We start from the raw sequence: 24,143 nt of genomic DNA on the forward strand, positions 1-24,143 counted from the left end.
TGAGCCTTTCTCCTCCGACACCAGCCTGTAGGGCTGGTTAGCTACACTACCCATACCAGGTCATCTGTGGCCTTGGGAAAGAGCCATTCACCTGGTCAGGTAACCTTGGGGAGATATGCCACGTTTAGCCTGTAAAGATCCCTGGACACAACTGAGGTCCTTTCACAATAAAAAGAGCCCCCAGAACTAACGGGGACCCAGAATTTCAAGGCCGACCCATCCCATAAAGCAAAAACCTTGGAGTCGGCAAGGAAAAACTACACATGCTGGTTCTGTGGGACTTTCAGTTTCATCCCATCCCTGAGAGAGAGCAAAACAACAATGAGTCACAAGCCTGATCAGAAACCGAGGGCCTGAGCCGCAGGCTGGGCTCTCGGCCACTTTTAGTCAGTTTGAACTAGAGCAGGCCGCTGTCCCAGAACGAGGGGTCGGAGGACACCTCTCCCTGGCAGCATTCTGAGAGGACGAGAGAGGTCGCCAGTTGGGAGGGAGGCCAAGCCATGTGATGTGCCTACGGCCCACCCCCAGCCTCTGAGCGGTAACTCCTCCTGCTTCCACTAGACTGTGCTATGGAGTCACTTTCCTGGTTGCCTGTCGTTTAGATCTGGGCTGGCAGTGGGGGAAGCAGTCTTGCCAGTATCAGGGGCCTGGCACAAATCTTTAGCTGGGTTCTTGTGGTTCCAGCCCCTGGTCGGCAGCAGGACGCGATGCGTTGGCTCCAGTCTTCCCAGTGGGGTAAGTTGGCGGGGGGACCCCAGAGGGGAGTGGACTCCATGTGGGATTCTGGAACAGCTGCCCTGTCGGCTCTTTCCCTCTGGGGCCCAGGCATGCAGGGTAGGACCACCTCAAAGCCTGCTGCTGATTTCCCCCCAACCCACTTCTGCTCCTGCTTTTAGCCAGGTGACCTCCAGCTGCCATCTTCACCATCAAGCAAGCCCACTTTCCGTGGGTTCCCTGCAAACATTAACAGTAGCCACTCAAGAGGAGGGGAAGCTTGCCCCACCACACCCAAGTCTAAGAAATCTCACACTGCTATATTCCTCTAAAGCAGAACTCCTTTGGGGGTGGAAACTCTAATCTAACACTGATGCCGGGGTTCTTGTTTGCAGAGTCAAAGAATGAACTTAGCAAACACTCAAGGTAGGAGAGCCAGGGAGAGGCTTTTATTTAGAGATAAAGTGAGAGGAAAGAGCTCCTGGCTGGTGCCAGGAGGGCACAAGAAAGCCTGTAGCTGTGCGTTGTCTAGGGGTTTTATAGGCACTTGGGAATGTGATAAAGGGCTTAGGGGTGTGGACTTGTTAGGTGGTCCCTGAATATTTAAAATTAACTTAACACAAGAAATTTACTGCTCTGATTTCTCCCTGAGATACTGGCATCTTGGTCTGGGAGCATATCAAAAAAGACTACCTGCCCAGTCCCCAAGGTGGGCTGAGCTATTGTCTGTTTGCTAAAGAGTAAGTTAAGAATCTTACTTCTTAACTTCTGGGTATTAAATGCAATCTTTTTAAGATGGAATCCTTCCTGCCTTTTACTGTGCTGTGTATGGCTGGGTTTGCTTGCCATTATTAATTGCCCAGATTGCAAATCACCTCATCAGGTCTGAAGGAGGAAAGACAGCACATAGGCCTGGGCCTTTTACCATGCTAAAGTGAATCTTACATATTGTTACAAATGATTAGCATAATAAAAACATGTGCTACTCTTCTTTATCTGGGGAACATTAACTGATCTCACTGAAGAATGACTCTAGAGCTTAATGTTTAGCACAGAGTTTTGGTAGGGGGTTTTCTTGCATGTAGTTACATTGCTCTGACTGTAAATATCCTTGCTTTTTCTGGAGGCCTTCACTCTACTCTGACTACACCCACAGTCCCTGTCCACCACCTCCAAGACAATGCTATCTGGGTATTCTTCTGTAGTCCAGAACGTTCTAGACTTCAGTCCTCACTGGTGACTACTGCTGTTTTGCTCCCTGTCCAGTCCCATGTGGCCCCCTGAATGTGGACCACTCCCCAGATACCAGGCCACACTTGAGTTCATTGCCCAGCTGGAAACACTGGTCCCTAGAGTCCAGCACCCCTAGGGTTATCATGCCACCCCTCCCCTCCAGGGTCCTACCACTTTTAGGTCCACAAAACCATCCCTTCCCAGTCTCCAAGGTAGCTTCTTCAAACCTTCCTCCTCCCTGAGATGTCCCTCATACCTCCAAAACTCTACCCACTCACCTCGAGGTCCATGGTCACAGGAACTAATACAGAACAGAGCCAGGGCTAGAAACCAGTCTGTTCCCAAAGCCTCAAAAAATGCCCTTGTCATAGGTGGAGAGTCACCACGCACTAGACGTAGCTCACCAGTAGCGTTCACACAGCTGTGCTCTGAGCCTACACTGTTCCAGGCACTGTGCTAGTCACCTTACATGCATTCTTACAGAAAATCCTTGCAACAAGCCCACAAGGTAGATACTGTCAGTATGCCCACTTTACAGATGTGGAAACTGAGGCTTGGAGAGGGTAATCTGCTTGACCCATGTCAACTGAGAGCAGGCACATTCAGACCCAGCCCTAGAGGCAAGAGCAGGTAGGGTGAAAGGAGACAAAGCTCTCAGTAAAGCGTGAGTTCTTACTGGGCTTGTGGACCTCCCTTGATGAGCTTTGGGGGATCCATGAACTTCATGAATCAAGTGCAAATGCGTGTGTGCTTATTGGGGGTTGGGAAGAAAAGATCTTTAGCTTTAGATGTATTCTCATTGAAATCCCTGATGACAAAAACATTAAGAATCTTAACCTAGCACAGTGCCTGGCACACAAAAAGCACTCAATATACCTGATGAATGAATGAACAAACTAATGAATAAATGAGTAAATGAATGAGTGAGTGACTGAATGAATGTTCCCCCATGCCCTAGGAGACACCACAAATGACCTTGTACACACATCTATCTGTGTCTTTAGAGATGATGAAAGGCATCCCGGAACCTGAGCCCAGTCCACCCCCAGGCCCTTTCTCCCAGTCCCAGAGGGCACAGCCAGGTCTATGAGCTCCAAAGAGATGCTTCTTACCACCTCCACTCCTGACAATGACCAGGCAGAGGCGGGAGTTGTGCAACTCAGATAATGAAGCTTTATTGATTGCCAGGAGACAGCAAGGGTGAGGCAGGATTCAGGTATGGTGTACTTGTGGGGCAGGAGAGAGGATCCCCCAGGGAGACCTGTGTCCACACTGGGGGCCTCCTAAGCCTGAGCAATGTTGAGCCGCCTTAGTTCTTGGTGCGAAGGACCTGCTCGTGGGTGGACACCACCTTGCCATCATGCACATCCATGACCTTGGTGCGGATCTGGCGAGTGGTGGAGGTCACTGGGGAAGAGGGGAAAGAGGACGTTACCAGTGGAGGACAGGCAATGGAGAAATCAGGAGTGGGGAGGCCAAGGAGTTGAGAGGACGTAGATGGACCCTCTCTGTGCTGCCCTCTCCACTGATTATCACTCCTCTCACTGCTCTTGCCCCAGGACTGTTACCATCAGCACCTTTCTTTTATGCTAAGGCTCCCTGGTCAGAGGCACACTCCATGTCCTCAGAGTTCTTAGGTGGCTCCCAAGGGCTCAGACCAGATGGTTCAGTTCCAGACTGACCCAAATGGACTCATCTTGGCAGGAAGAGCCATGGGGGGGTCCTGTCCATGGTGCTGACCACCTGAGCCATGGGGCTGCCACAAACACTGGTTGGCAGAAGTAAAAAGTGGGGGTCACCAGTTCCTAGCCCTAAGAAGGGAAGGCTCTGGGTTAAGCCCCTGTCCAACTCCCTAGACCTGTTGGAAGACAAGGAGTGGTCCTGGGTCCAGGCTTGACGAGGAGGAAGGTCTTACCATCTCTGGATGACTGAGAGCCAGAGGAGAACTGGGAGGAGGAGAGGCTGTGAAGACAGAAAGGGCAAGATGCTTAGACACAGGAAGGCAGTGAGTGAATAGCGGGGGATGGACTGGAAGGGTGGGCAGGGTACTCACTGGGCGTCCTCCCCCTCCAGCAGGCGGCGGTAGGTGGCGATCTCCTGCTCCAGCCGCGTCTTCACGTCCAGCAGGATCTTGTATTCCTGGTTCTGCTGCTCCATCTCGCAGCGCAGCTGGGCCAGCTGCTCCTCCACATTGCTGATCAGATCCTGGATCTGGGCCAACTGCATGCAGTAGCGGCCTTTGGTCTCCTCCAGGCTATTCTCCAGGGATGCTTTCTGTGAAGGAGGGAAAGAAGATTGGAGATCAGTGAAGGTAGTCACTCCCTCAGAGCCCTGGTCCACCCCAGGCCTGGCAGTGCCCCTACCATGCTAAGCTGGGACTGCAACTCAATCTCCAGGTTCTGCATGGTGCGCCGGAGCTCAGAGATCTCACTCTTGCCGCTCTGCACCAGCTCGCTGTTGGTGGCCACCTCACGGTTCAGCTCCTCTGTCTGCAGAAAAGAAAACATCGTTCATACCAGAAGTTCCCAGGAGGCCATTGTTCTGGGTCCCTTTCACCCTGAACAATACCCACCTTGGTGAAGAACCATTCCTCGGCATCCTTGCGGTTCTTTTCCGCTATCTTCTCGTACTGGTCGCGCATCTCGTTCAGGATGCGGCTCAGGTCCACTCCAGGGGCGGCATCCATCTCCACATTGATATCTCCACCCACCTGGCCTCTTAGGGCGTTCATCTCCTGGACAACAGAAAAACAGCCCACAGTCAGCTGCCTCACTGAGGCAGCCCACTGGGGTTCCCTAGTCAGGGTGTTCTTGGCCTGCGCATTGCCCCCCAGCATCTCAACACTCTCTCTTCCCTCCGGCTAACCTTCCGAGCCGGCTTTTCCACTCAGCTCTCACCTCCTCGTGGTTCTTCCTCAGGTAGGCCAGCTCCTCCTTGAGGCTCTCAATCTGCATCTCCAGGTCGGCTCTGGCCAGGGTCAGCTCATCCAGCACCCTGCGCAGGCCATTGGTGTCAGCCTCCACGCTCATGCGCAGGTTCAGCTCCGTCTCGTACCTGGAATGACCCAAGAGGAAAGGAATAAGACACCCATCCTGGCCACCCTGCTGGCTTTGCTCTCTTCACCCTGCAACTCCTTCCCATGGCTGGTACCCTGTGGGGAGTTAGGGAACCCATCTTGAAAATGGCATGGCTGGACACAGCACTCATTGACGGCTCAGATCTGAACATTCCTCAGGGGGCAGTTGATCATGCTGCAGAATTCAGGGTAGGGAGATGCTTCTGGCTTCAGCGAAACAGTAGCACACAAGGCTTCCAAATATGACTACCTCCTGCCCTTCAGGGCAGCTGGGGAAGTGGGGAGTGCCTCTCCCTAAAGCAGTGGCTCCCAAACCTGGCCATGGGTCAGAATCACCCTGTTAAAAATAACTGAATCAGAAGTCCAAGTGTGGGGCCAAGAATCTTGTATTTTACAAGCACCCCAAGGGGTTTCCATGCAGCCATCCTGGCATTCATCAGCTCTGTGTAGGGAACACTGCTCCAAAAATGCCCCATCCTGGGGAGACTGGACATTCTGGGCCAGCACTACAAACTCACTTGGTGCGGAAGTCATCGGCAGCAAGGCGGGCATTGTCAATCTGCAGAAGGACATTAGCATTGTCCACGGTGGCTGTGAGGATCTGCAGATGCAAAGGGCATGGGTCATTGGTCAAATGGACATCACTAGCCAGACTTCAGTGCTGCCTGTATTAGGCCTTGGCCTTCATGCTTCTTCTTGGGGGTCCCCTTCTCCCCACAAGCCTTCACCACCACAGCTTAAAGAATAACCCCCAGCAGTTCAGCTTTGACCTGGGACTTTGCTGACTTGTGGTCAGTGGAATGGGCAGGAAGAGCCCCAGCCTTAGAATGGAGAGCCCTTGAGTTTCAGTCCTGCCAAAAATGACTTGCTGTAAAACCTGACACGGGTCTCAGGGCCTCAGGGTCACACAAGGAGAATGACCTAAGATTCTCAGACCCTCTTTCTGAGATTCTCCTCTCTCTGCCCAAGCCAGTCCTGCCAGTCCTCTGCAGAGACACACATTCCTTTTCAAGCCCACAGAGCATGGGACCACAGGTGGGGTTTCCCCAAAAGATGAGACCCGGCTGACACAGGGGATCAAAAAAGAAGACACAGAAGGAAATGGAGACAGACTGAACCCTGGATTGACTGGACTTTCCTCCCTCATCACCTAGTTTCCCAAACCCAGAGCCAGACACCAAGAGAAGTAGGCTTAGAGCAGGCAGGGCTCCCAGGTAATGTGGGAGCAGGAAGCAGGGCGCTGGGGTCCATGGCACAAGCCCCCCTGGCTCCCTTGTATACAGGGCATGGAAGGTGGGCTGCCACAGATGTCTCCAGGGGTTTTCCACAGCTGCCAGGCTGTGGGGAGGGGCCGCTGGTGCCAGGGCTCATGGGCGGCAGCTGCCACAACCCAGACTAATGAGCTAATGAGCGGTTTGACTGGCGAGCCTGGTCCCGTTACAGCCTTGCCCCTCCCCTGTGCTAGAGAACAGGTAGCTGCCTCCTGGGCTGGCAGGTGGGGCACAAGTGTTCTAGTCTCAGCTCTGCCATTAATTTGTGATGTGGCCTTGGGCAGGACACAGCACCCCTCAGAGCTTCAACTTCCTCCTCTGTAAAATATAAGGGCAGGGATCCCTGGTCTCCCATGGTCTGAGGTGTGGAGCCCAGAAGAGCATGAGCAACGAGGAGAAGGGAGACCGTCTTCACAGGGACCAGCACTGCTGGGAACATTCAGAGCCCAAGGAAGGCATCTGGGATTAGAGGCCATCCTATCTAGGAACCGAAAGATGCCAGGGGCTCCCAGAGCAAGGCAGTTGGAATGGTGCCACCAGCTGCCCGGTGCACACACCTTGTTTCGCAGATCCTCAATGGTCTTGAAGTAGGGGCTGTAGTCCTTGGTCTCAGCGGGCCGCTGCCTCTGGTACCAGTCGCGAATCTTCACCTCCAGGTCAGCGTTGGCCTCCTCCAGGGCACGCACCTTGTCCAGGTAGGAGGCCAGGCGGTCGTTGAGGTTCTGCATGGTCACCTTCTCACTGCCCACCAGGAGCCCATCACCGCCACCCAAGCCAGCACCAAAGCCAGCACCGAAGCCAGCACCCAGGCCACCACCCAGGCTAGCACTCAGGCCAGCGCCATATCCTCCACCAAAACCACTATTCAGGGCCCCACCAAAGCTGCTGCTGCTGTAGCTGCCACCATAGCCAGCCCCCAGCCCGCAGGCGCCCCCGGAGGAGTAGCGGGAGGAGACCGACAGACCCCCGTAGGCGCTGGGGGCCCGGCAGGACCCTCCAGCCAGGACAGAGGACATGCGGCTGGAGCCCCCGCCAATGCCACAGGAGCCCTTCATGGAGCTGGAGGAGGTGAACTGGCGGCTGCAGGTAGTCATGGTGCCAAGGAGGGAGGCGAGCGAGCGAGTGGGTCGGCAGAGAGAAGAGAAAGGTGCTCCTGTAAATTGGAAAAGGACGCAAGTGTTTTATACTCCTGAGTAGGGGGCGTGCCCGGCATTTTCCATTCCCCTTGGCTTTCATCACCCACAGGCCAGCGCCAACTCCCAGACAGAGCCCTCCCCTCCTCCGCCTCATCTTGTCTGTCATATTTTACTGGAAACTCATTGTTTGGGGTGTTTTTGGTTTCTTGTCCTGCCAGGAGTGATTCACATGAGGAGGTGTAGGCCTGCAGGCTACACTTTCCCACTGGGCCCTGGGAGCCACGGACCTCAGGAGCCCACACGCTGGGCTCAGCCAAGTGGCAAGGAGAAACGCCCTCTGCCCCATAAACCCAGTGACCAGTTAATTCCCCATTAGCCTGGTGGGCCTTTGACATCCACTTAGAGGAAGCCCAACTCTCCACCTGGCACCTGACTAGAGAAACACCAGCATGGCAAGGTCATGGCAGCACAGAGATGCCCCCTTTTACTACCATCAGTGAAAGAGACAAGAAGGTGATGGGGTCCTCCTAGGTCTGACCTGCTAGGCTGTGCTAAGGAGCCTGTCACATCCCTGAAACATGCCCAGCCAGTCAGGGGACTCAGGACAGGCCTGCGGCTGCGGCTGCTCAGTGTGTCCAAGGGCAGGTGAGTTCACAGGCAGAGACATGGGGAAAGAGCATGGAGTCACATTGAGTGCTGTGTGACCCAGGGCCTGATACTTGTCTGAGCCTCTGTTTGCACACCTGTAAGGTGGGAGTGCATACCCTCTGCCCTGCATACTGCAGAGTCAGCCCTGAGGAGGTGGCAGTGTACAAAAGGCTTTGTAAGCCAAGTGTGGCATAAAGTCTAGTTTGCATTGTTGTAGCCTAGTCTGGGCCCCAAAAGGGATGGAGCGACACCCCTGGAATAGGACTAAAGGGGCATTTTTGCTTCCAGCCCCCCTGTGTCTCCTCAGGCCCTCATGGCAGCCCCAGAGAAAGGGACAGGCTCAGCCATCTTATTTGAGCTGCTTATGGGGCTGGCCCCAAGGATTGGGTATTTTTTTTGGAGTGGTGGGGGAAGGGTAGTCACCTGGGGTGGACTCCAGGGTCCCCAACTCCTGAGGCCCTGAGGGTCAGGGGATACTTCCAGGTTCTATTTGGCTCTGGCTTGGGGGTTTGTATATCCACACTTTAGCTATCTCATGTCTCCCAGACAACTTTCAGAAGCACCCCCTCCAGCCATAACCTCCCTCCCACTAGCCCCTCAGCTACACGGACCCTGGCAGGCATGTTGGGAGGAATGTGGTCATGTCTGGGGCTGCCTAACACGTCCCATCCTCCCAGACAGGCCCCAACAACCCCCGCTGGAGGCTCCAACGCTCTTCCTAGAATCAACTGCTCCCAGAGGGGAAGGGAAGCCTCCCTCTCCCCCGACCCTGACTGCCTCCAAAGCAGAAGCCCAGAGCCACCACCCTGCACTGGGGCTTAGGAGCTCAGAAATGCTGAGACAGACACTTGAGCCTCCCCGAATCTGCCCCGCAAAGATCTCTGGAGGATGTGAGTAAGAGGGCCCTGCCCCGCCCCACCCACCCTGACAGACAGTCCCAGTCGCCCTCCAGAGGATGGTCACCGATCCCCGCCTAGCCCTACAGCTGCCGTGTGAGAGGCACCAGGGATTTTGGTGGAGAGACAGATGCTTTTGTTAGAAGGCAAGTTGCTGTCTGCTGCCGAACAGGGCTTGGGGAAGGCGGGGTTATGCTCCCCAGAGGAAATGCGGCATCCAGAGGGACCCAGAGAGCAGGAATGGGCGCAGAGCCCACCTCCAGCTTCCTCTGTGCTGCTGTCCTGTCTCCCTCCACTGCAGGAACCACAGATAAAATCCCTGGAGCACAGGGCACAGGAAAAGTTCTACTGCCCCCTGCCCCCCGCCCCCCTGCCACCTGATTCAGTGAAACCCCAAACAGGCTCCTCCTTGTCTCTCTCCAAAGGGAATCCAAAAGATCAAGAAGGTAGGGAACCAAGGACATATAGACTCCTGCACACAATTTACGAAGAGACCTTTGCCAGCCCTCCCTACCCGATGGACCCCATGGAAGCACCGCACGAAATACAAGTCTGTTCTGCCTGGCCTGGCTCAGATCCTGAGGCCAACCCCCTCCCCCCAGCGACGTGGAACTAGGCACACGTCGCCCAGCCTGGTGCTCATGACATTTTGAAGACAGGCAGTTTTCTGGGGCAGCAGCAGTTAATGGGATGGGGTGAGTCTTATGGGTTCTGGAGTACCCCCCACCTCTGGACTCCTAGGCAGGCTTTGTGTGGGCACCACTGCCTGACCTAGCTCCAGCCGCCCCAGGCACGAGGAGTACAGGAGGAGCCTGGAGCGGTTCCTCTTGCAGTTGGCAAGTCTCCCTGCGCCAGTCTTTGGGGCGACCAATGCCATTCCAAACAGGTGAAACGGCAGGGCCAGGCACCCCCCGCCACAGAGCCCTCATTGTGTGCTGAGGACAGGCAGGGCTCCGGGAGATGGGATTTTAAGGAAGGAGGGAACCTCAGAGCAGCCCAGTGTGAGAAGGGAAGCCCAGCACCTGCCTTCAGAGCCCAGTCTAAAGGAAGAGATTGTCCCTGTCCCGCAAAGCCCACACCCTGAGAACAAAGGGAAGATTCGCCTCAAAATGAAGATACGAACAAACAGAAGTGCCATCCACGTATATTAACTTCCTGGGACTGCTGTAACAAACGACTACAAACTTGGTGGTTTAAAACAACAGAAATGTATTTTCTCACAGTTCAGGAGGCCAGAAGTCCAAAATCAAGGTGTTAGTATGGCTACAACTCCCTTTGAAGGCTTGAGGGGAGAACCCTTCTTTGGGTTCTGGTGGCTTTTTTTCCGGCTTCTGGTGGCTCCTTGTGTTTGCGGGTTTGGGGCAGCAGAACTTCGATCTCTGCTGCCGTCTTCACTTAGCCTTCATGTCTGTGTGACTCTGTTTCCTGTCTCTTAAAAGGATACTCACTGGATTTAGTGCTCACTCTAATCCAGTACAATCTCATCTCAATTCTTACCATAATTATATCTACAAACACCCTATTTCCAAATAAGTCACATTCTGAGGTTCCAGGTGGACATGAATTTGGAGCGAGACACTGTTTGACCTGCTACACTGTAACAGACCAGGAGCATATGGGGTTGCTGAGGCAGTGGTGAAAACTTGCTGGAGAGATTAATGATAAGAAAATTTTAAAAATTAAAAAAATTTAAAAAACTTGCTGAAGAGACAGTTGTGGTAAGATGTGGCCGGAGCCAATCTGGGTGTAGCTTTTAGCTCAACTTTAAGTATTCTGGAGAGTGGGCAGCTGGGAGGCATGAAATTTGTGGGGTTCCTGTCCACACTGCCCCCCACCCAATTTCTCTGGCTCCTTCACACATAGACACCTGCTCTAGAAGAGAGCTCTCTCTTTTTTTAATCATTATTTTGAAATAATTTTAGACTTTCCAAAAACATTGCAAAAATATTGCAAGGTTCACATGCACCCTTCACCCAGCTTCCCCAACATGATCATACCACAGAAACATTGTGCAATTATCAAAATAAATAAATTAACATGGACCCCATACTATTAATTAATTATAGACTTCATTCAGATTTTACCAGCTCTTCCACTGATGTCCTTTTCTGCAGCAGGATCCAGACCAGGATTCCACATTCCATCAGTTGTCTCGTCTGCTCAGTCTTTTCCCTCTTTCCTTGCTGTTCATGACATTTCTGCAGAGTACTGGTCAGGTGTTTTGTAGAACATGCCTCAGTTTGGGCTTTTCTTATATGTTCTCATCATCAGATAGGTTATGTATTTCAGCAAGAAACCCACAGAAATGATGTTATGTCCTTCTCCGGGTATCATCTCAGGTATACAAGACGTATGTCGATGGGTCTTATTGCTGCTGATGTTAACTTTGTCCATTGGCTAAGGTGGTGGTTGCTGGGTTTCTCCACTGTAATGTTACTATTTTTCCCATTAAAATTAATAAGTACCTTGAGGAAGATACTTTGGGACTGTGCAACTATCCTGTTTCTCCTTAAGCTTTTACCCACTACTTTTTGCATCCATCAGTGAAGAGGAAGAGCTCCTGATGCCCACTGGGCCCAAGAGCTTCATTTGCCCTGGACTCCTTGAGGGACTGTAGTTTTTTAGGAGACAAAGAGGGGGATGGAGGCTTCAGGCCCAAGAAAGAACTCTTTCTTTCTCTCTAGCCCAGCCACAAAGCCAGGCTGGGCCTCCTCAAACCCTCTCTGTGCCCTAAGACTCCCATACCACTTCCCTTGAAGACACAATGATTCAAGGTGTTTCTTTAATCACTGATGTCTTGAGTCTTTCCTACACCCCCTAAGCCCTGGGGAAAGGAGGCGGCAGTCAGGGTCCTCCCCATGTCTTAGGTCTGGAGAGGCTCATAGTCAAAAGACTGGTTGGAGCCCTCCTTGGGGTCTCCAACCCGCAGGGTCTTCCCAGGGCCAGGTTTCTCCTCCCTTCCGGGAAGATTCTATACCGCCTGCCCTCCCCTCCCCTCCACATGGCCCCTTCACTTTGCCCACCCCTCTGCCCACCAGTCCCAGCCCTGCTGTCTAGTGAGGGCAAAGTCTTCTAGAGCTGAGGGCTGTCCCTGCCAGAAATGACAGGCTAGGGCCTGAGCTGACCTGGACCTCGTCCTCAGCCACCAGAAAGACAGGACTGGTATGGGGGCAGAGAGTAGGCTGGCAGGCAGGACTGCAGGCCCAGGAGGCAACCGTAAGTCTGAAGCACCTCCTCCAGGCCCTGGGTCCCCTTTTCCCTAAAAAGCTTTGCCACCCGCGGGTTTCCCAAGCCGGCCAGCCTATCCACACCAAGTGTCCTTTGAGAGCCTGGGTTGACACAACAGACAGGCCCAGCCAAGTGCTTCAGTGTCCGTGGCCTTGTCTGAGACTGCCAGCTGCTGAAGCAGACGCAAAAGACGCTCTCATACTACAGATGCAGAAGGTTCAGAGCTTGAGGAAATTCCCCAGGTCCACAGCAAGGAAGCCGCTCCACCAGGATTCAATCCCAGCACTGCCTGGCTACAAGCTTCATTTTTCAATGACAGGTGACCTCCTGCCAAGAGTCAGTAAAACTCAGAGCCAAAAAGGGCCCTGGGAGTCATCTAAACCAGCCTCTTAACTTCACAGATGGGGAAACTGAGGCCCAGAGAGGGAAAGTTGCACAGCAGAGCCTGCTTCGAAAGTGCAAAATATTTAACAACTGTCAACCAGGAATGTGAGCTAGCAGAGTATGAACACGTGGGTGAAAAGATTCAGGATCACATTCAAGTTGCTAGGAACATAAGCAGTTAGGTGGCCAAAGGCCAGCAACAAATGGGCAACAAATGGAGCTAATTGTCCATTAGCTCCCTGCTCAGGCAAAGTCAGGCTAAAGTTCTCCAGCCAATCACCCTGGGCATCAGCTGCAAACTGAGCTCCACCCCCACCAGCCTAGTCCTCTCAGTGACCCCTACAACCCTACCCATCTCCCAGCCTCCGCCTGAATTTATACTTCCGTCCTCTCTTCCTGCCCAAATCCCTCCTGTTCTTAAAAGCTGAGCCTCAGTTCAACACACAGATTTGAGATATAATTTCTGCAGACTGCGCAGCATTAAGTAGATGCTCAATGAAAGACAGTGAAAAGGGATAGAGAGAAGGAGAGGTGAGTAAGGGAAAGATGATAAGGCAGTGGGGAAGGATGGAAGGATGGACGGATGGATGGATGGATGGATGGATGGATGGATGGATGGATGGATGGATGGATGGAAGGTTAATAGATGGATAAATAGAGAAAAAAGTAGAAGGTGGATGGACAGTGGGTGGGCAGGGGGTGAAGGTTAGATGGAACACAGAGAAAGGACAGTCATCCCACCCATTCCAGGATGGACAAGCATCCTAGAGAAGTTCTTAACTTAGCTGCACCCTGACAATGAGTAGATGCTAAACAAGCAAAGAAAGTGAGGAAGGACATCCTATTTGCTCAGGGAGGCAGAAGAGGAAAAAGCAGGGAGGAAGATGCTGCCATGCCTGTGTCCTGGGTAGGGATAGCATTGGCTCAGATCTCTCCTCTCTGGAAATCCCACCCCACTACCTCTGACCCCCTTTCTCCACGGCCTCTGTGGTCTGTGCCGCCTCCATCAGAGCTTATTACACAGTGTCTCTCGAATCACAGGTGTTTAGCATGTTCATTTACTGTAACTAGTCTGATGGGGGAGACACAGCCCTTACCCTTGGGGTGATCCAGCCTGATGGGGAAGGGCAAATGAGCCTACAGCCTTCTCTACTCTGTGGATTGAGGGGAGCCCAGAGCTAAGGAGCCACCAGGTGGGGTGGGTAGTCCACGGAAGTCTTCTTGGAAAGGATGAGTTTGAGTCAGGCTTTCAAAGAAGGAAGAGCCGTGCGCAGTGGAGCCGGGAGAGGGCATTCCCAGGCAGGGGCGTGGCTGCGGGAACTCCAGCGCAGCAGTGAGTCTCCAGGGAAGTCAGTGCCTGGGAGTCAGAATGGCTGTCATGAGTCCCGAGCCAGGGGCTGGCAGCACAGAGGAGAAGGAAAAGCAGGCAAACAGGTCCCTGGGCAGTTCCAGCCTTGCATGTAGAAAGAGAGGAGTGGTTTCCACCAGTCAGAGGTTGGGGAGTAGATTCAGCGTCATGCAGCCCCCCACTCCCTGTCCCCCAGGCTGAGACACCACATGGGGCTGGGGCAGGAGCAGGGCCCTCCAAGGAGTCAGACCAGGGCTCCACTCTGGGCTCCCCACTGACCAGGTATACGACTTTGGACAAGTCCCTACAGCCCTCCAAGCCTGTTCCCTATCAAACAGGCATAATAACAGTTCCTGCTTGTTGGATTATTACGAGAACTAGATAATTCATGGCAAGTGGCCAGCATGGTGCTTGGCAAGGAACAAATGTTTGGTGAAAAGTTCTTCCACATTTAGCTCTAGAGTTTGACTAATGGGGGCACAGGGGGTGAATTCAAAAGGAGAGTAAGTATCCAACTACAGGCAAAGACCAAGACAGAGAACAGAGTCCAGGACAGTGCTGGGGGCCGGAGTGACCAGGAGGAGGGCGGCCTCGGAGGAGCTGCTGAGGCCAGCGGGCTGAGGTGATGAGCCGGTGAGTCGGGGAGGGCCTGGCTGGGGTGGGGCATGTGGGAGCTGGCAGGACAGTTTGGGTGTGAGGGGAGCAGGCATGGGAGCTGGCAGTGGGGCCTGCGTTCTGAGGCTGGAGGCCCAGCACTGCGCCACCCCCCTGGCCTGGGAGGGAGGAGTGGGGAAGCAGTAGCTCTGGTGTTCCAGGGAGGCCCAGAGACCTGGGCCAGCCCCCCAGCCGCTCAGCATCACCCAGGGCCTGGTTCCCCAGCCCCAGCTCTCAGTGCAACACAGGCAGCAGCTACACAGACACACACACACACACCATTTCTATGTCATTCACTTCTAAAAGAGGTGGCTTGGGCAGCTTATAATAAAAACACACATGTAAAACAAAACTAAATATATCCTGTAAGGGTCAAACATAAATAAATCAAGAATTAGTAATAGAGTATGTTGATGAGCACATTTTATTTGCAACCGACAACCCAACTTGCTTAGCTTCAGGAAGAGGTAGTGTACTGATTCACTGTTGTCTCTCTTTCTCTCTCTGTCCCTCTGTCTCACACACACACACACGCTCACACACCTCTGCCCCTGCCTTGCCTCCTGACTTCATTTTACAAGCCAAATACCTCCAACAAGCTTACAGACATAGCTGAGGCAGCCCTGAACTCACCCTCTAGCCTCATGGACAGTGAGAATGAGCTCAAATTTGAAAAACCCCACAGAAGACTTCTACATAGCCTCAAGTGGCCAAGTGGCCAGTGACTAGATTCCTATATGACCAACCCAGCAGGCACACATGTCCCACCCAGACCCCATGACCAAGGAAAATGAATCTGAAATCAGAAGAAGAGATTTGGACCCAACCTTTATGAATTAAGAGGCCACCCTAATGTGTGTCTACTCACAAAAGGGAGGTGGCAGTAATTCTAGAAAAGAGGCTGCTATACCTGACATCTAGCTTGGGGCTTCCTAGCAGCCATGACAAAAAGGGAAACATGATGAAATATGAAACTCACTGACTAAGAAGGAGGCACTTCTGGCTATCCAGGGAGACAAACATCTTCTAAGATCTAGAGCTGAGAAGAATCTGTCTTTATAGATCCTGAAGGACATTAAGGGTTTCTGTTTGCTAAGTCCTGCCCTATCAGGCATGCTGCTGGCACAGCCACTAACGTTCTCACTTAATCCTAACATCCCCTGGGGAAATTGTTATTATGTCCATGTTACAGACTTTGAGAGGTAAAGATAGGAAGCTCCCTTGCACCTCAGTGCCCAAGGGCTGAGCCCCTCCAGCTGCCCCTGAATGGGCAGGTGCCCCAAAGGCACTAAGGTACCCCATAAAGCCAGGTCCCTGGCCCTGGACGTATCATGACCTTCCTCCTGTAACCGCAAAGCTATGCCCACTTCTCCTGGGCCCTTACCATCCAGATTCCAACTGTCAGCAAAGGAGGCTTTTGCCTGAGGGCCTCTCTGGCCACCAGCACCGATTCTGTCTGGGCACAGGGCAAGCTAGAGCACTGGAGGTCACACCACTCCCCTGCCTGAGAGCACCCTCAGCCTGTTGGGATTGGAGGACCAATACCCCAGCTCTCTGGTCCCTTGGGCAAAACTCTGAGGTGCAAGGTCTTTGCTATTCCTCTGAGGGTGGAGCTACAGATGCCAACCGTATCCACATGCTGGTGACACGTCCCTTACGGTCGCCTTTCCTTCCCTGCCTCACCCACCCACTCCCTCATGGTATTTCCTGAAAGACACCACCCAAAAAGCTGCTTGCACTTGAATTTCTGTGTACGGGCTTCTGGAACCCCAACTGAGACACCTGAGTTTTTGAGTTTTAACTATGTAAGCCAGTTGTTACTGTAAATATTTAACTACCAGCTAGCCAGGGGGAGGGAAATATATGTACTTATACATAATATATATTTTACTAATATGTAATATATATTTATTCACATAAGTGACATTAACATACTTTGTATGATGCATTTATTTAAGGAAATCCTTGCCATCTGACAGAGCTTTATGATGTTGCTTAACATTCCATAGTATGAGTGAGTCACTATTCACTCACCAGTACATGACTGATGCCTGTCACTTTGTTTTCCATTTTCGGTCACTATGAATAATACAGGGACTAATGTCCTTCCACTGATGGCCTTTTATACTGGTCTCTTATTTCTCTTAATTTATTCATTTAATACTGAATTCCCTTAAGAATCTGAAAATCATCTTTGCCATGTACTCATACATAATGAGGAGCCCGGGAGAATATAATGCATGGGAACAGAACAGTGGGTGAATGTTTTTGTTTATAATATTTCTGTTTATGTGGTCACAGTAGTCACATGGCAAATAAAAGCTGGGAGAGACAAAACATGTCTGTTTTATTTGTAATGGTCCTATAATCTTAGGAAAGAAAGAGGCCCCTGGGCCCAGCAATGTGTTAGCAGGAGCCAAGTGGGGACTGGATGCTCTGCCTAGTCAGCTGCCATCTTGGCTCTAACACCCTTAATCTTCTCAGAGTCCTTCAGGGGTCCTGGGCGGTTGGGGAGACGAGAACGCAGGGCACTATCCAGCTGCCCCTGGTGGGGACCACTCATCACATCGGAGGAAGGTCCAGATGAAGCACCCAGGCCCTCACGGACAGGGCTCCCATCCCTCCACGGCTCAAAAAGAGACTGGCTTTTCCTTCCACGAAGCCCATCCGTACCTACCCCTATGGTGGCCACTTTATACCAACGTGACAGGAGGTACTTGCAATCCAGACAGCCTGTCCTAAAGAAACTTGCTTCTCAGAAGATTCCATGGAGACCTGAAAGAGCAGAGATATCCACACCAAAACCATGGCTTACTCCACAAATCTTTACTGAGTGTCCCTTACATGCTGGTGCTGCCCAAGGGTTGTCAGGGACAAGGAAAACCAAAAGCTTCATTTGTGTTTATGGCTCAGAGAGCTCTCAGAAGGTCTGGGGCAACAAGCTCCAGCGGCTTGCAAGGCAAACATAAAGAATCGCTTATCACAGACACTAGGAGGGATGCTGCTCTTGATAGTTCTGAGACAATGGCCCAAAGAAAGCAAAACCTGACAAGCTTACCACCACTTCATTGACATCAGCAGATGCACTTTACGGGCTATCATTAATTCTCACTCTAACCATTGTTTTAGCACTTAATGCAATTATCTTCTAAAACAGTATTTCGCAAACTTTGACACTAACTCAAGCATAAAGAATCTGAGGGTGTGTTCAAAATACCAAGGAACATTCGAGAGCCCTCAAGCTCCTCAGCTCAGGTGCCAGGATCTCAGGAAGTGGGAAAGGCCAGCCGTGAGCAAAATGCAGTCTTATTGGGAATTTAATCTTAGGGTAAAATATCCTGGCAGAAAGGCATTTCCAGATGGAAAAGCTGGTTCCCTTGCTGAAGGGAAAACACATTTTTGTTTTCATATTATCCTTCTTTAAAAGGGGCTCGTGTTTTGCATCCACAAGATGCTGCAATGAACAGGAGAAATTTGGTTCCTGTACTCAGGGAGTTTATTACCTAGCTGGAAGACCCTCAGAAAGTTTTCTTTTTTCCTTTATTGGCTGATACCTTAGTTTTCTCATCTGTCAAGTGAAGGCCTCTCTCTTGAAGCTTTCAAAAGGTTGACTGATGGGTAGTATACAGTAACCAAGGCCAGGGCTCGATCCCTGTGTAAGGGTCCTCCCATAACATCAGCTTTAAAAGTGACAGATGAATTTACAATTTACAAAAGAGGTTTTTAAAGGATAATACCCAAAGCTGGTGAGCATGTCTTGAAGTAGCTACACCCATTCCATGTTGGCAAAATATATAAACTGGTATTTCTCCTTAAATCAAATTGGTAATATAAAGCAAGACTCTTAAACCATTTCTTATTATCTCACCTAGTAATTTTATTTCTGTGATTCTAGCCTAAGTATTAGGCAGAAAAATAGAAGCAGATGGAGGGAGAATAGGGCCAGTAAAGCCCACTAAAAGGAATTCAGAGTTAACCAGACAAAACTAGAGAGCCAGAAAAGACTCACAGAGTTAATGAGTTCATCGAGTTAATCAGGGGAAGTTCCAAAGGCCAGGAGCAACTTGGAATGTCCAAATATTCCCCAGATAAAAAAAAGTATCTGAGCCCAGCCCATGTGTTCATTGTATCAATTAGATCATGCCATTGTAAAATCTGCTTAGCCTGCTAAAAAGCCCAGCTTATTCTTTAACTTAATCTATATGCTGTTTTTTCCTTTTTTCTTGCCCCTTAATTAAGTAACTTTGTAACCAGAGCAGGAGACAAACCTCTAAAGTGTAAATAAACCAATGTGGACAAAGAATGCTGGGATCCAGACCAACACAATCACCTAAATAACCCTATTCTTAAGACAAAACTTCAAAGGAATTAAGGATCACCTGTATACATCATGCCTTATGCTGACCCCTACCCAGAAAGCCCTATAAAACCCCAGACCCTAAATCCTTAAGTACACCTCCTCCTGAGGTTGCCCATACTCACCTTTCTCCGAGTGTGGTACTCTCTCTGTCCTACTCCAGGTAAGGAGGGAGGGGCTTCTGAGAGCTCTGACCTGGGGCTTGCAAGTTCCCATTGCCTGGGTGACCAGGACAGGACTGCAGCTATATGATTGTACTCCTTAGCAGCCTGCCTCAAAATTTCTTTTCTTTGCCTTTGGGAAGTTCTCAGAACATAATCTCACTCCATCCAGTGCTCCGAGGCTCCCCCAAGTCCTGGGGTGGTAGGGACTTAGTTCCCAGGCTGTGCAGATTCAAGAGGACACTAGACACCAGGTGTCACGGGCTTTAGGAGTTGGCAAGGGATCTGCCCTGTGCCAAGCAGGAATTCAGTGGATTTCCCTGTCCTCCCTCTGTTTTTCCTTCCTCTCTGCTTTATTTGAGTAAGCCCCCTTTGTCTGCCTTGACTCTGGCGCACTCCTCCCTGGGAGTGTATGCAAGTAAAACCTTAACTCTGCTTCACTACCATGTCTCTGCCTTCAATTCTTTGTTGCAGTGGGGACAAGAACCACAGAGAATAAACTCAACCCCCAAAATCAGGAAATAATGCAAAGTATTTGTAAAAGCTTTATGCAGAACAATGGTATGGCTGCATTATTTTAAATGACAACAGCAGAAACAATGGAAACAGCATTAAAAATATACAGCACCTTCAATAACACAGAGAAGTGCTTCTCTTATAACATGTAATATTATAATAATTACAATATGTAATATTATAGATGTATATAACATATACTGTATAATATGTAATATAATATGTATATATTATGATATGTAATATATATAATATATATTATAATATGTAATATTACAATATTAATAAAAACTAAATGCAAAACAGCAGAGATAGTGTGACTGTAGTTTGTTTCATACATACATAAAACTTGTAATATGTACAAAATGTTATCCGTGGTTGCATTTGAGTATTGTGATTTGGGGATTGGTCTGAATTATAAGTTCATCCTGTCACTGGAAGAACAGGATCATTGACCAGAAAAGGGGAGACAAGTTTGCTAGACCATCAACAATGGTTGTGCTAATGGTATAGAGTGATGAGTCGGGCTGAGCAACATGACACATGAAAAATATTTTGCCATATAAAGGGAGTTTGGGTTAAACTGGCACATCAAATGTGTGTTTTTTCATCACCTCTTACACACCTCTAGCAGAGGCATGTGACACAGCCTGGGGTTGGCTCTTTTTTCATACAGTTTTGTTATGTCATACATACATAACTTTGTTTCTCTAATTAAAATTTTGAAGTAAGGAAAGCATCCACCTCAAGGGAGAGGTATGGTTGACTCACTGGGAGGGCAGGGAAGGGCCGAGCATTGGAGGGGAAAGGGAACATCACAGGCAGTTAAACAGAGTTTTGATCACCTCCTTGTTCTTGATTTCGACCATATTTTTGTTAGAAAGGTCATTAGGCAGAACGGCTCTGGGAGAGATGGACGGCAAGGGGCCCCAGCTGGGAGGCTGGGTCTGGTTCTAGGGAGAGAGGAAGCAGGCTGAGCCTGGTGTGGCTGCGGGGATGAAGAGGAAGTCCCGGGGACTGGGCAGCACTCAGCTCACTGGATGAGGAAGAGCTGGGTCCGTAGGGGCGATGAGGGGGAGCAGTTTGGGGGAGGAAGGTGCCAGTTCTAGCCACCTCAGCCCCAAGGCAGAAGCTCTTCCTTCCACCATCCAGCACAGAAATCACTGTGTGCAAATGTGAGGAGCCAATGGGTAGCCCAAGCTCTGCAGTCCTTGGGTTAAAATCCGTAAGAAGGCAGAATGGTAAAAAAGAAGGGCATGGACTTCATAACCAGACAGGCCTGGGTGTGAACCACACTGGTGCCACTCACCATCTGCGTGACTTTATGCAAGTTACTTAACCTCTCTGAAAACCAGGGGGTGTCTCTGCTCACCCACCTCACAGAGGTGCCGGGAGAGTCTAGGGAAGAACCCCTCTGTAAAATGCCTCACGTGTTGTCTGTGGACACGTGTGGGCTCCCTCTTGTCCTGTGTCCCCCTCCCACTCCCGCCGTGGCATGGAGGTCTGTGTGAAGACTCCACAAGCCCTTCTGAGCATGGCTGTTTCTGCGTCCCTCAGGTGTCAGGTCCCAGAAGGTTCCTAGAGGCACCTCCAACTCCCCTGCCTCCAGCTCAAGGATGGAGACCACACAGGTTTGCATCAACCAGAAAGTCAGCTTTATTAGCCCACCACCAGCAGAGAGGGCAGGGAGACAGCTGGGGACTGAGGTGGGAGAACAGCGGCCTGGCCCAGGCCTTCAGGCGGTGAGGCCAGCAGGCGGGCAGGAGGCCAGAGAGGCAGCTCAGCGCCTGGAGGTCTGGCTGGCGCCGGAGGAGCCCTGCTCCTTGAGGATGGGCCGCGTCTGGCGACCAGAAGACGAGGACGAGGAGGAGACTGTGGGAAAGAGGGGAGGGGTGAGGAGGGCTCTGGGAGCTGAGGGACCCGGCATGGGAGGAAGGGGCGCTGGGGGGCTGGAGTGCCCAGGAGCCTTACCTTCCTGGAAGGAATAGGATTGGCCGGACATACGCTGGGAGGAGGAGGAGAGACTGTGGGGAAAGGTAGGGCAGTTAGATGTGCTGGACTCAGCACGGGGCTGAGGGGCTGGGGCAGGACCAGGGCCCCACTCACTGGGCATCCTCGCCCTCCAGCAGGCGGCGGTAGGTGGCGATCTCCTGCTCCAGCCGCGTTTTCACGTCCAGCAGGATCTGGTACTCTTGGCTCTGCTGCTCCATCTCGCAGCGCAGCTGGGCCAGCTGCTCCTCCACACTGCTGATCAGCTCCTGGATCTGGGCCAGCTGCAGGCAGTAGCGGCCTTTGGTCTCCTCCAGGCTGTTCTCCAGGGATGCTTTCTGCGAGTGGGAGACAGAAAAAGAGAGTCAGTGGAGGAACTCACTGCTGTCCTCCCTCCACGCCTCTGGGCATGTTTCCTGAGAGGTGCATGGATTTTGACCCCAGCAGGGATACTAATGGACCAGAGGATGTGGGGAAAAGTTATCACACCATTCTGGGACCTAATTTCCCCACCTATATAATGGGTACGAGGATCCTCCAGTCCTACTCCTGGGAAAAGAGAGGAGGGACTGTTTTGTGGCAGTGTTGAGGGTGGGGCGGCCATACTGCTGCCTGGGGGGCTGGGACAAGGCCCGGTCCTGCATACCATGCTGAGCTGGGACTGCAGTTCTATCTCCAGGGTTTGGAGTGTTCTGCGGAGCTCGGACACCTCAGTGCGGCCACTCTGCACCAGTTCACTGTTGGAGGCCACTTCTTTGTTCAGCTCCTCAGTCTGAAATAGGAAAGAAGAGCAGAAGGTGTGGGGCACTCCAGTGGCGGTCCCCGGCTGGGAAGCACCCCAGGAGGGCTGAGGACCAACCCCACCTTGCTCAGGAACCAAGCCTCAGCATCTCTGCGGTTCCTCTCTGCCATCTGCTCATACTGGTCACGCATCTCATTCAGGATGCGGCTCAGGTCCACGCCAGGGGCTGCATCCATCTCCACACTGACATCTCCACCGGTCTGACCTTTCAGGGCAAGCATCTCCTAGGAAGGGATTGTGGGAAGTGGTCATCCCAGCTGACCCCTTTCCTGGCCCTAGATGCATCTGCAGCCCCACTGAACCAGCCTCCCATGGCCAGCACCAGCAGTGGTCTCACCTCCTCATAGTTCTTCCTCAGGTAGGCCAACTCCTCCTTCAGGCCTTCGATCTGCATCTCCAGGTCAGTCCTGGCCAGGGTCAGCTCGTCCAGCACCCTGCGCAGGCCGTTGATGTCGGCCTCCACGCCCTGGCGCAGGGCCAGCTCATGCTCATACCTAGTGGGACAGGGGCCAGGGCATCAGACTCCATCCGTGAGGCTCCTGAGCCTCATGCCCCACTGATCCTCCTGGTCAGACAGCCCCACTGCTCAGCCCCTGCCCTCTGCACCTCCCTCAGCCCACCACAGCAGCTGCTCACTTGTTCCTGAAGTCATCAGCTGCCAGCCTGGCATTGTCGATCTGCAGAATGGGCTGAGCATTCCCTATGGTGGCTTCAATGATCTGCAGGGGTGGACAGACAGGAGGCCTGGTTAGCCAAGAGCCTGATGTTCAGGGGTGAATACCAAGAAAGGGAGAAAAGAGTCTCCCCAAACGTGGCACCACCTGACTGGTATTTTCCACCCAGCTCAGGGTGTGTAGTGGGAAGCACCCAGTCTCCCACCACCCCACCCTGGGCCCAAGGCTGAGAAAGGCTAAAGGTACAAGGTGGAGAACACTTGCAGGAAATAGACATCAGGGTTCCAGGCCCAGCATAAGCACATAGAGTTGTAAAAGAACTGCCTGCCACTTCCCCAGGGCAGGTGTCAGTCTCCCTGTTTGTAAAACAGAGATGCTAGCAAGTGGTTTTCTAGGGGCCCCTGCAGCCTTATCCTCTCATCGCTCCACCCACCAGAGCCCCACCCCCACCAGCCACACACCTTGGTCCGCAGGTCTGCGATGATCTGGAGGTAGGGGCTGTAGTCCTTGATCTCGGTGGGCCGCTGCCTCTGGTACCAGTCGCGGATCTTCACCTCCAGGTCGGTGTTGGCCTCCTCCAGGGCGCGCACCTTGTCCAGGTAGGAGGCCAGGCGGTCGTTGAGGTTCTGCATGGTCACCTTCTCACTGCCCACCAGGAGCCCATCACCACCACCGAAGCCAGCACCGAAGCCAGCACCGAAGCCAGCACCCAGGCCAGCGCCATATCCTCCGCCCAAATTAGTACCCAGGTTCCCACCAAAGCTGCTGCTGCTGAATCTGCCACCATAGCCGCCCCCCAGCCCACAGGTGCCTCCAGAGGAGAAGCGAGAGACCTCCAGGCCCCCATAGGCGCTGGGGGCCCGACAGGACCCTCCAGCCAGGACAGAGGACATGAGGCCGGAGCCCCCGCCAATGCCACAGGAGCCCTTCATGGAGCTGGAGGAGGTGAACTGGCGGCTGCAGGTGGTCATGGTGCCGAGGAGGGAGGTGAGCGAGCGAGTGAGTCGGCAGAGAGAAGAGAAAGGTGCTCCGGAGGCTGGGAGGATGCTGGAGCTG

General features: G+C 52.1%; 2 protein-coding genes and 1 long non-coding RNA gene across 4 annotated transcripts; 1 reads left to right on the top strand and 2 right to left on the bottom strand.

Annotated features, from left to right (window-relative positions):
• Positions 1-584: 584 nt before the first annotated feature.
• On the top strand, positions 585-19,924 carry LOC118972634 (uncharacterized). 2 transcript variants are annotated; one of them, XR_005061688.2, is made up of 4 exons: positions 585-735; positions 8,756-8,968; positions 9,400-14,567; positions 17,073-19,924. It is a non-coding gene; the product is annotated as an uncharacterized lncRNA (long non-coding RNA). The 2 variants fall into 2 exon arrangements; XR_012130771.1 differs by lacking the exon at positions 585-735 and having other exon boundaries at positions 7,849-8,968.
• On the bottom strand, positions 3,098-7,457 carry KRT14 (keratin 14). Its single transcript, XM_037019731.2, has 8 exons — positions 6,852-7,457; positions 5,542-5,624; positions 4,845-5,001; positions 4,520-4,681; positions 4,311-4,436; positions 4,001-4,221; positions 3,863-3,909; positions 3,098-3,354 (listed from the first exon to the last, which is right to left on the bottom strand). The coding sequence occupies exons 1-8, from the start codon at positions 7,386-7,388 to the stop codon at positions 3,257-3,259; spliced, it is 1,431 nt and encodes a 476-aa protein (XP_036875626.1). The 5' UTR covers positions 7,389-7,457; the 3' UTR covers positions 3,098-3,256.
• A 1,330-nt stretch (positions 19,925-21,254) lies between the features above and the next one.
• KRT16 (keratin 16) lies at positions 21,255-24,143 on the bottom strand. Its single transcript, XM_017664417.3, has 8 exons — positions 23,549-24,143; positions 23,050-23,132; positions 22,751-22,907; positions 22,476-22,637; positions 22,258-22,383; positions 21,729-21,949; positions 21,594-21,646; positions 21,255-21,494 (listed from the first exon to the last, which is right to left on the bottom strand). Exons 1-8 carry the CDS (start codon positions 24,056-24,058, stop codon positions 21,403-21,405), a joined length of 1,404 nt encoding a protein of 467 aa, XP_017519906.3. The 5' UTR covers positions 24,059-24,143; the 3' UTR covers positions 21,255-21,402.

The sequence above is a fragment of the Manis javanica genome, chromosome 4, assembly GCF_040802235.1.
Source record: "Manis javanica isolate MJ-LG chromosome 4, MJ_LKY, whole genome shotgun sequence".
NCBI lineage: Eukaryota > Metazoa > Chordata > Mammalia > Pholidota > Manidae > Manis > Manis javanica.